The 12270-nt window shown below is 34.9% G+C and overlaps 1 protein-coding gene across 10 annotated transcripts in view; it reads right to left on the minus strand.

The window, feature by feature from the left end:
• The window catches only part of KIAA1109 (KIAA1109 ortholog), a 217396-nt gene that overhangs the window by 91280 nt on the left and 113846 nt on the right, over positions 1-12270 (minus strand). For all 10 annotated transcript variants that reach the window (XM_045987369.1, XM_045987360.1, XM_045987353.1 and 7 more), the window contains 7 exons: positions 11793-11992; positions 8630-8827; positions 7248-7459; positions 4216-4367; positions 3612-3762; positions 3283-3435; positions 971-1211 (listed from right to left, as the gene is read on the minus strand). In XM_045987369.1, the coding sequence (XP_045843325.1) occupies positions 971-1211; positions 3283-3435; positions 3612-3762; positions 4216-4367; positions 7248-7459; positions 8630-8827; positions 11793-11992 (1307 nt within the window). The remainder of the gene's footprint in view (positions 1-970; positions 1212-3282; positions 3436-3611; positions 3763-4215; positions 4368-7247; positions 7460-8629; positions 8828-11792; positions 11993-12270) is intronic.

Below are 12270 nucleotides of genomic sequence, written 5' to 3' on the forward strand. Positions count from 1 at the left end.
TTTCTTTCACTCTCCCAACCCCAATCTTCTCACTCAGTCTCAAGAAAGAAACAAATAGCTTGTATTCAGTCCCTTCACATCTCAACCAAAGGGTTTAGAGAGAAAAAAACCAACTAAGCTAAAAGTACAGAAATTTCAGATTAACCCAGGAATGTCCAGATAGTTAATTAGAAGGGAGCCAACATGAGGTTTGGTATTATGACACTGAAATCAGGACCTGAGCCAAAATCAAGAGTTGGATGCTTAACCAAATGAGCTACCCAAGCACCCTTCCTCATAGCATATTCACTTTAAGTATAAAGTTGTTTTTTTTTTTAAAGACAATAAAAAAATCTGGATAAAGTATTATATATCAGTGTTCTGAGACCTTTAGTTTTAAGGCAACTGTCCTTTTTCATGGTACTTTCAACTTTTTCAAAATATCATAATTCAATATTATTGAATATTAGATGCTGTGATAACAAAAATTTACCTCTGAAAAAGCATTCAAGTGTGCACATATATTTCTGAAATGCACATCTACCATCTGTGTTCTGGCATAGTCTTGATGCTGGCAGAATTATAGGCTGAATGCATGACTCTAAACACTACATAAATGCAGAATCAACCAGGCACCAGGTAAAATTCAAAGACTTCTCTAAGTGGTGTAGGAAAGATGATGAACAAATATAAATATGAATTTCATTTTTTTTCAAATGTGAATTTTAAAAGGAAGTTAACATGCTTCACTCAAATATTCTAGCTATGCAAAGATGTCTGTTATTGTACAGGATAGATTAAAGAAATCTATCATATTTCATGAAATTAAATGTAAAAACCAAAAGTCATTATTATCATTCCTTTGGACTAATACAAATCATACTTATATACTTAAGCCATAACATTTTCAAATTTGGGACACAAACGATCAAAATTATCACATACATATGTTACCAAGTTACAATATTTGACTAAAATATTTACAAATTACCTGCATCAAATTCAAATTCTGCTCCATCAGCACTGGTGTCACTTTGAAGACCACCTCCATTGTCTAGCCCAAGTCCGTCTTCATGTTCGTGGTCCACAGCTGATTGAGGTTTCAGTGGCTGAGCTGGTCTGTGTAAGCTAACTCCTTTAAAGGCTGGTGTCACCACAATAAACTTCATCCACTGTCTTGCCAGTGCAACTAAACCTTTCTTTAAAGTTACCAAAGCAGGAAGACCATCACTCTGTAACAACAATGATGAAATAATGTTACCACTTAAGTGCTTTGCATACATTTATTCATTTAAATCTCATAACCCCCATTAGAGATGAAGAAACTAGAATTTATGTGTTATAATTTGTCCACAAAAGAGAGTATTTCAAGCTGACAAGAGAACTCAATTTCTAAACACAACAGTGCGTCTTTCTGTCATAAACAATGCAGTACCAGGTGAATAAGAGGCTAAACATGGGGTGCAAAATTGGAATTCTCCTTAAGAAGTACTCAATCCACTTTACCTTTATTGTTCTATTGAGGAAATCAAATGTATTTTGAGCTATCCAGGATACTCATTAAACAAAGAGGAAATGAAATTACTCCCTTCAAAGATTAGGTAACCACCATTATTTTAACATTAGAAAAAACAAATTATTATAGTTAAATGCCGGACACAGATGGATATGTAACTGTTTTGAAAGTTAAATATATTATCAGTAACAATTACATAATTTAGAATATACTTTATCCCACATGGTAATGATTATAAGAAAGAAAATTTGGTTATTTTTCCAACTGGCACCTTAGCCTAAGAGTAAAATATCCAAATCCCCTCCAACCCTTCTTATAATTCCCTGTGTTAAGAGAAATGGCTCTAATAGAAGAGAGCCATTTCTTAAACAACAGAAATCACCTCATTTACTTTCTGAGGAACATGAGATCTCGTTGCCTGTCCTTTCATTCTTAGACTCAAGTAAGGAAAACCATACTGTGTATTTTCCTCTTACACGAAAAGCTTAATCTCGGCAGAGCATCCATCCATGGGAAATGCCTGCCATTCTGTATGTTTCAAGGTCTCTCTGCCTATGACTAGACAGGCAAGTTAGCCTTGCACTGTGGGCCTCCAGTCTTCATTTCACAGGGTAGGAGTAAAAAGCACTATAGTAGTCTCAGGTCTAAGTACCTTTTTCAAATCTACCATTCACTAGAGATTCTCTCATTGGAGGTTATCAGAAGTTTAACTGGCTATTACATATTGATCTTAATTTGGCTAAACCTTTTGTGCATTTTCTATTGACCAAAAGGTTGGCGAGATGAGAGATCTCAAGTTCTAAACCCCTAATGATGAGGTGTTACCTTCTATAGTGCTTTTCTAGAGGCAGACATATATTGTATTCATTTTGTGTTATTAAATACTCTCCCCATAACCATTAGCTAGCCCTTCTTTTATTAAACATTTCTGTGAAATTTCATGCTGGTGATTCTTGCTTGAAATTCTTTAAACCTCTGGCTTCAAAGACATTTTTTCCTGATTCTCCTACCTCTTCCTTTCCCTCCTCCGCGTTCTTTGTAGCTCTCTCCACCTTCCTTTCATGCCTCCCCCACTTTAATTTTGGTGTACTTCAGATATCCATTCTTGACCAGCTTCTCCCTCAACATACTATCATTTCTAGAAGGCTCATCCATAACCACAGCTTCCAACACCTTCATGCTGGCACTTCCCAGATCATTCATCTCAGCCCATTGCTGTCTGTAAGCTCATATTTTCTTTTTTTTCTTAAAGATTTTATTTATTTATTTGACAGAGATCACAAGTAGGGAGAGAGGCAGGCAGAGAGAGAGAGAGGAGGAAGCAGGCTCCCTGCCAAGCAGAGAGCCCGATGAGGGGCTCGATCCCAGGACCCTGGGATCATGACCTGAGGGAAAAGCAGAGGCTTTAACCCACTGAGCCACTCAGGCGCCCCTGTAAGCTCATATTTTTAACCATATTTCTCCTTTGGACTTCCCAGCTGCATCTCAAACTGTGGGCCAATGAATGGCTCCTCAAAAGGACAGAGGATTCTTCTTCTTCTTCTTTTAAAGATTTATTTATTTATGATAGAGAGACAGACTGGGAGCATGAGCAGGGAGAGGAACAGAGAGGGGGGATGAAAAAATCCAAGTAGACTCCACATGGAGCCCAACACAGGGCTTGATCTCACAACCCTGAGATCTTGACCTGAGCCAAAACTAAGAATAGGATGCTAACTGACTGGGCCACTCAGGCACCCCAAGAATAGAGGCTTCTTTAAAGCTAACATATGGTTTCAGTAACTCACCATTGTAGCATCATCAATGATGGAGTAATTTGCCTGGTGCAGGTAGTGATGTAGTATATTGCAAAGTAAACATGAAGGATTTTCTTGGAGAAAACGGGCAACTTTTGTAAGTCTGTTGTATTTACTTCTTAAGGGAAAATGTACACTTTTATTCTGAAACAAAGCAAAAACAATAGATACAGAGTGATGATGTATCAAAGACACTGCAAATAGAAGATATCCAGTAATCAAGAACTTGCAGGTCTGTTGTTTTCCAACAATGATGAATAATTAGAGATCATGTTCTATAATAAACTGTATTGGATACCTTGTATTGTTGATAGACATACCTCTAATGCTTCTGTCATTATGCATCCCATAACAGCACAAATTCTCAAGGTGCCCTCAGTTTCTAATTTGTTTAAGGATGATTTGAGTTGATCAATGGGAACAAGCCATGCACCAACAGCTGGAGTTGCAGTGCTTAGAAGATTCAGCTGCCTTTGAAAATTAAAAAAAAAAAAATTATAAAAACATCTGTCAAGACTGGTATTTCAAACAATCTTCCATACTTACTATACTTAGTGGCCATTTTACTTAGGCAAAATTACTTTTCATTTTGGCTATCAGATAAATTATAAACATATAAGTAGAAAATGTGAAGAAAAGATAATAGAAAAGAAGGAAACATTAAAACCTATTAGATGTGACAGTAAGAAGTTCATGGTGGTGTGACATATAATAGTAAAACTAAAGCCCTACGAAAGCAAAAGGGTCAAACAAGATAAGAATAATGTCTACAGAAAGCATAAGATAAGAAAGATGGTAGGAAGGTGGCAACCCTAATGCTAGATAGATCAGAAAAATAACTTAAAAATAACTGAAACAGAATTGTAGGTTATTTAAAATGAAAAAAAAATCAAGGAATAGTACTACATGTTTAAAACTTTTTACCTAGAAAATGCATGTGTAGGAGATCTCACATTGGTGGGAGCTGCAAAACTAAACCAAATTTCCTTGATGGTCAACTTCATGCTACATGAATCTGGAGGTGGAGGCATCAGAGGTAGATCTTTTTTCAAATCATCAGATTCAACTCCTTCATCCTACATAAAATCAAAAATCAAAAACTTCTAATGTATAGCTGCTTAAAACCACTAGTGCCAAAGTAAATGTTTAAAGCACAAAATCTTCCCATCGAATCAAGTTCTACTGGTGACACCTTATATAAAACAGGTAACATAAACTTTGCTCAGCCTAACCCTGATTCTGAGAAATACCTATAGATCCTTGAAGCTCTACAGAGCAAAGACTGAAAAACCACTGCACACTGTAGTAAGCCATAAGTCACAGATCCTAGAACTGAATGCTTCTCTTGATCACTTCATTCAATTACATCTGTTTAGGGATATTTAAGTGTTTTTTTTTTCCAGATGAAAAAAGTGAGAGAAAGAGGTTTTGTGACTTGTCAAAATTCATACAACTATTAAGGAGAATGAATAATAGAATCAATGTCTTCTACTTCCTACTACAATCTGTTTTCCATTCCATTTTAACAATATATTTCAAATTTCCAAAAACAAATGCCACAAAAATACTAGTATAGTCCATGTTCTAAATAAATAATACTCTATAATAAAATAGTCTTATTTATCTTCTATGCAGCAATCTGAATCAGTGTTAAGAAGTAGCAATTTTTTAAAATGTATAATCACTCTTTAGAATGCAGGGAGGTAAGCATAATATTAAAGAAATAAACAAAAAAGTCTACCACCTGTTATGTCTCTTCATAGTTCTCTAATTCACTTTTAGTTATTACTGGTCAAGATAAAAGACTGGCATTTCCTCATGGGATGATTAAAGAATGAAGAATATCCACAAAATAGCTCCGAATCCTAAAACAATGTGAACTATAGGCAATAGTTTACAAAACAATGTGAATTGTAGGCAATAGTTATTTTAAAGTTAGCAGATGCTAAATATAAGTCCACATTCCTTATCAGCAGCTCTAAATCGCACAACATTCTGAGAAATCTAAATATTTTTGTGTAAATGTGGCATCAAAACCTGATCTGAATTTGATAAGAGGCTATTTATTCCACTTGGAATTTTTATGAATGTTGTGCTGCAAAAGTATTTATATATTTCAAGATGGAGTGCTGTCCCAGATTCCACTAAGAGCTTATGTAACATATAAAACACATACCATATTACCTTTCTGTTAAAGGAAAAAACATCTGAATTCTCAAATATATCTGTCCTGTGGGTTTCAGATAAGGTTGTGAGCTAGGCACTAAGGTTTATAAAAGATAAAAAGAAAGTCTTCAGGAACTGAAAATTTTAAAAAGGGAAGGCAGCTTATAGATAATAAGTAACTAATTATAATAGTATGTGAAGCAAAGCAATAATAAACTTGGATTTAGGTTCACTGAATTTTTGATACCTATGGCATGTGTAAATGAAGATAGCTAACCAATGGGAAAGAGCGTCATCAAATTATGGAGCAGGACTAGAAAATGAAGTAAATCAGGGAGTGGACATACAGAATTCAAAAAAAAAAAAAAAAAAAAAAAAGGTAGCCAAGAACAACATGGGAAGAATACCCACACTGAAGGACAAAGAACTAAATAAGGACACGGATCAAGAAAAGTCAGAGAATCCAAAGAAAGCAATGTTACAAAATTTAGGGATATTCAGCAAAGAGAGGAGGACCACAGAAATCAAGGAAGACACCCGAGTTTCTGTCAAGTACTTCAGGGGGATAGAAGGAGAAGGAAACAACAGCTGGGTTCTTCCCAGTTCTTTTGTCCAGTGAGTAGCTATTGTATTTTTTAATTTCCTTCATTAAAGTGCTAATCCCTAACCACCACTTAAATACATCCAAAGACCTCACAAGAAAACTGTGATTAGACTCCTAAACTATGGGGTGTCTGGGTGGCTCAGTGGGTTAAAGCCTCTGCTTTCGGCTCAGGTCATGATCCAAGGGTCCTGGGATGGAGCTCTGCATTGGGCTCTCTGCTCGGTGGGTAGCCTTCCTCCTCCTCTTTCTCTCCTTTCCTCTCTGCCTACTTATGATCTCTGTCTGTCAAATAAATTTTTTTAAAAAATCTTTAAAGAAAAAAAAAGACTCCCAAACTATGTATCAAATCAAAATAAATATTTCAAAAAATAAACTACCTGAAACCTGGGTTTCAGAGGTGATTATGCCAATGAATGATGGATATCCATAACATTTCTTAATCAAAAGGTGTTTTTTTTCCTCTTCAATTGGTCTAACTTCCAAATGATCAGAAGTGTATGTACATATGCGTTTAAAAACATTTACCAAGTTCTTACTATGTACTAGACACTGAGCTAAGCCTTTCATATGTATTATCTCCTTCAATCTTCACAAGTCTAGCTCAGTATCCTTACGATACTATTATAGACAAAGAAACTTCAAAGAGGAAAATATCTGCACCCATCAGTTAGTGGTACAACTCTCTAGAATTTTGAATATTTGTATTATTTCTATTATTAATCATCATGACATTCTACCATATTAAATATAATAAATGAGTTACATATAAGGTATTCTTCAGGACTCTAGCTAAAAGGGGTGGATACTAAAAAATATATAGAACTTACATGAAATACTATCAGTGCCAAAACTAAGTGTTTACATGAATTCTGCTAAAATCCTTGAAACAACATCAAAGCAATGCTTATTTTTCTGAAATCCTATTAATTCAACAAATATTATTACGTGCCCAATATGAGCAAGGCATTAAACAAGGTACTATGATAGATAAAAATATATCTATGGTACAGTACCTATGCTTCAGAAATTATGTTCTAGTAGTATAATCACCAAAATATATTGACTACAATTTTAGCAAAATTCCAAATACTGAAAGAAGCAAATATACTCCAGAAATTAACTTTGAAATGAGGATATAGACTTGTTAGTTTTTTCAAAGCACTGTCATTATTAAAAATTCACCAACTTGTTCATCTGAAACAGAATTTCCATTTAAGTCTGAAGAAGGGCTTATTCGATCACAAGGAAGATTGTCATCAGAGACATCAGTATTATAGCCACTGCCAGTTGGAGAATCAGAAGAATTATTGGATGTCAGCACTCCACCTCTTTCTGTGACACTAGCTTTACCCATAATTCCAAAAGTATTATATAAAACAGCACCAGACTGTCTTCCTCCTGTAAGAGAGAGGAACGTATTCATTAAAAACAGTGGGTAGGGGCACCTCAGTGGCTCAATTGTTAAGAGTCTGCCTTCGGCTCAGGTCATGATCCCAGGGTCCTGGGATCTAGCTTCTCATAAGGCTCCCTGCTCAGTGGGAAGCCTGCTTCTTCCTATACCACTCCCCTCTGCTTTTGTTCCCTCTCTAGCTGTGCCTCTCTCTGTCAAATAAATAAATTAAATCTTTAAAAAACAAAACAAAAACAAAATTAAAAAAAAAACAGTGGGTATCTCAATGCTGTACTCTACAGTACCCATAAAGATAAAAAAATAAAAATAAAAATTCTTAAGGGTGCCTGGTGGTTCAGTTGGTTAAGTTTCTGCCTTCAGCTCAGGTCATAATCCTGGGGTCCTAGGATTGAGTCCCGAGTTGGGCTCCCTACTCAGTAGGGAGTCTGCTTCCCCACTCCCTCTGCCTCTCCCCGGTGCTTGTGCTCTCTCTCTCTAATAAACAAATAAGTAAAATCTTTTAAAAAATTTTTTAAAAATTAAAAATTCATAAAGATCTTTTTTTTCTCACCAAAACTTTGCCCTTATCTATAAAGGTCATATAAGACTGGATTATCAGGTAAAGAACTGTAGGCATTCTTGATTACTATTATATATATGACTAAACCTAAAAGTTTACATATAACTTATAACTCAGCCTTACATAAAACTCAGCCTTCCTTTTTTTATATATTACTCAATAATGCAGAAGAAAATTGCATGTAACTGTAAGTTACATAACTGTAAGTCAGTCTGTCACTGAATAAAGGATTTACAGTATTTTCATCCTTCAAAGCTCTCCTAATAAAAAATCCAGTTTCCAAAGATGCAAACTGTCAAAAGATAGGTGGCTCTATATTTTATTCAAAATTTTTTTTCTGAACCACAGATATTTTTGTTCAGGCAGTAATGTTTTGTATGTCTACATGCTCTGTTAGTTTTGAATCACACACTGAAGGGAAAGTCCCACTTACAAAATTGGGATGGGGCACCCACCCTGGTAAATAATCCCAGGTCCCAACTTTATGCTTAAATATGCGGATTCGGGTTATTCAAAGTCACAACTGTTCAAAACATTTTAGCAATGTGGGGCCAATTTGTCCCTCACTTAAGCAGAAATGGAAAAAAAAAATGCTTACCTTTTATGGTTAAATTTTCAAGTCCACATTCAAACATTATCCAACCCCATTTTTCTTGGCTGGGACCTATTCGAGTTACATCTGGAACAGCTTGCTGATCAGTTTCATCCACAAAAGTAAACTCATCCAACTCTTCAAGAGTAAATAAAACTTTGGACTTCTCAAAAGGAATAGCAGTGATGGCACAGGTACCAATATCTATTACCAAAAGAGAGCAAAATGAGCATATTTAAAGACAGAGAGGTTTGCATTTGTTTTAAAAAAACATTTAGACACCGTCTTTGGGGTGATCGTGGTGGACATTTTGAGGGCAGCTGAACTGTAGCCCGTGCATCCCAGACTGCCTCCTGTGGAAGCCTGAGCCGGTCATGTAGCTTTCTCTCTTTGTCTCATAACCATGTCCACCAATGAGAATGCTAATTCACCAGCTGCCCGCCTTAACAGATTCAAGAACAAGGGGAAAGACAGTACAGAAATGAGGTGGTGTTGAATATGGAGCTGAGGAAAGCTAAGAACGATGACCAGATACTGAAAAGAAGAAATGTAAGTTTGTTTCCCGATGATGCTACCTCTCCACTGTAGGAGAACCACAACAACCAGGGCACTGTAAATTGGTCTGTTGGTGACCTTGTCAAAGGCATAAATAGCAACAATTTGGAAAGCCAGCTCCAGGCTACTCAAGCTGCTAGGAAACTACTTTCTAGGGAAAAACAGCCCCCCATAGACAACATAAATCAGGATGGTCTGATTCCAAAATTTGTGTCCTTCTTGGGCAGAACTGACTGTAGTCTCATTCAGTTTGAATCTGCTTGAGACCCCAAGCAGATTAAAAAAAAAAAAAAATTTGGGACAGTGTCTGCCTTAAAAATATATCTTAATACTGTCAAAAAGAAAGATAAATGAACTAATCAACTTCTGAAATAATGTCTAATGTCCTACAATTTAAAAAATGCCAGAATCACACTGAAATAAAAGGGAAGAAAAAAGATTCCATATTTAAGAAATAATTGCTCAGAGGCAGAATGAATTCATTTCTGAAAGATTATAGGGTACTCTAAAAATCTAAAGTAAAAAAAGCTCCTGAATAATTCAGCTTCATGGTAAATTATTTTTAAATACTTTCTCATCATCTTACACAATAAAAAATCATTCTAATTAATTACCCAGCTACAAGAAAAACATTAGAAAATAGGGAAATTATAGCTTTTACTAAAGGACTGCTTTATGCTAACACATTTTATGTAATTAAAATTCATAACAGACATTGCCATAATTCCACCACTTACAATATGTGATATGGAAACTAACATCCTGAATGTTTGGCAAAGGCTTGTGTTTTATTTACTTTTTTTCATTTCTTTCTCTGATTACTGCTAATAAATACAGAAAAGCAAAAAAAAAAAAGAAAAGAAAGATGAAAAAAATGTAAATTTAGCACCCAGAGATAACTTGTTTATAATCAAATTAAATTTCCTTCTAGCTTTTTAGAGATTATTTTACAAACAAACCAGCTTTGATTTTCATATTTCAAGTAACAGTAAACCAAGATAATTTCCTAATGGCATTAAAAATTCTTCAAAGATATTATTTTAAGCTACATAATACTCCATCATATGAAAATACTGTATTTCACATTTATGGTTAGAAAATCTTTCTGATCAGAGAGTAAATATTCGGTTAAGTTTTTCTATGCTTTTCTCATTATTTTTTATATCTGCCTTTAATCCCATGAACTTATTCTTATTATGAAATAAGGTGAGGATTAAAGTTAAATTTTATTTAAATTTCTTGATTAAGTAATACACTTGCATTGATCAAAGACATAAAACGAGTGAAAGGGTATACAATGAAAAGCCTCTGACACACACCCAGGGACATAACTTCCTCTCCCTATATGTAACAAATGTCATTAGATTATTGAGAATCCTTTCACAAATATGTTCTAAACATGTAAGCAAAGACAACTACATTTTTCCTTGCATTTTTATACAATGTTCAGTGTACCTTTCAAAATTCTATTTAGTTACTTCTTGCACTCTTGTGCAATTGCAAACTGGTAACCAGTGTAAATTACAGAGCTAATAAAGTCTTTTTATATTCCAGCCACTGTATTTTGCACCAGCTTTAGGACGATAGATCTCAGGAAGCCAAGAAAAGTCTCTTTATTTGGAATCCTCAGTCAAATACTTTGCTCTCAAACACAAGGATACTGAAAGAAGATCTGAGAAAGCCACAACAGTCATACAGACCCAGAATACAGACAAGAATCATGGAAACTTCAGAGCCTACAGAATACAATGAGCAAACTTAAGGTAATCATTTGTACATTCAGGATTAGTCATCTGTCCCACATGTAGATTTTAGCATAGCGATCCTCTCTAAAAGACTAACTCAATGTTTTCTAGTTTGAATCTCTGACTGTCTGAGTCATTTAAGCTTCTAAATGCACTGAATTACATCAAAAATATTAAAAGGATATGTGACATCTCTGGTTTTCTTTTTCATCGCACCAGGGAGTTTATTTAAGAGGCATAGCCAGATCTATCGTTCTAATTGTTACTGTATTTTACAAACTTGACTATCTGCTTTTGATACTGCAATTAATTCTTTTTTTTTTTTTAAAGATTTTTTCCATTTATTTATTTGACTGAGAGAGATCACAAGTAGATAGAGAGGCAGGCAGAGAGAGAGAGGGAAGCAGGCCCCTGCTGAGCAGAGAGCCTGATGCGGGACTCGATCCCAGGACCGAGATCATGACCTGAGCCGAAGGCAGCGGCTTAACCCACTGAGCCACCCAGGCGCCCCTGCAATTAATTCTTTTTAATGAAGTTGTGCCAACGGAACAATTTTAAAAAGTAAGAAAGACAATAAAGATTCATATTCTTTCTTCTTTAATGGGCAAGCAGATACCATGAAGAAAACAAGAGATACAAGCAGTTCCTAATTGGGACCATTACCACTTACTTTCCTACTAAAGTTTACCTTTCATTCTCATAGAATGTAGTAAATAAACAGCTGAATACCATGTGCTCAATATACGAAGAAATACCTTTCTATAGAAATACTCAAATTGTAGCAATATTTGAAAAAAATCATGTTTCCTTTTGCATTATCCTCTTACATTTTTACATGTCAAAGAAAAAATATTTGTTGTAGATCCTACCTGTTGTATCAAGACCTCTAAGTTGCCCATGAACTCGATGAATATTTAACTTGGCTGCAATTTCTTTGCCTTTTTCTGCTCCGGCATTTGATCTGAGAGATCCAGATGACTGAGGCTGCATCTTAGTGGCATGGACATACCTATCAAAATTTGATGTTCTACCAGGTTCTGTATTATTTGAAGTCTCTTCAACTACACCTCTTAATGAAAAAAAAAAAAGTATGATGGTTATCATTGAAATAATATAGTTCAGTAAAAACATTTAATAAGCAGTTATTTTTAAAAATTGCACTGTTGTAATTATTAATAATTTTTCAGTGTTTACTGAAAAACAGTATGAGTAAAAACAGTAAAAACTTTTAAAAACCTACTTTGTTATCTATAGTAATACCTGAAATTCCAATACCAATTTTTAGTTTAAATATTAGAATTTTCAGAAACGTATCTAAATGGTTATGGCTTGCTTTTACAACCAACA

The sequence above is a fragment of the Meles meles genome, chromosome 2 (assembly GCF_922984935.1).
Source record: "Meles meles chromosome 2, mMelMel3.1 paternal haplotype, whole genome shotgun sequence".
Lineage (NCBI taxonomy): Eukaryota > Metazoa > Chordata > Mammalia > Carnivora > Mustelidae > Meles > Meles meles.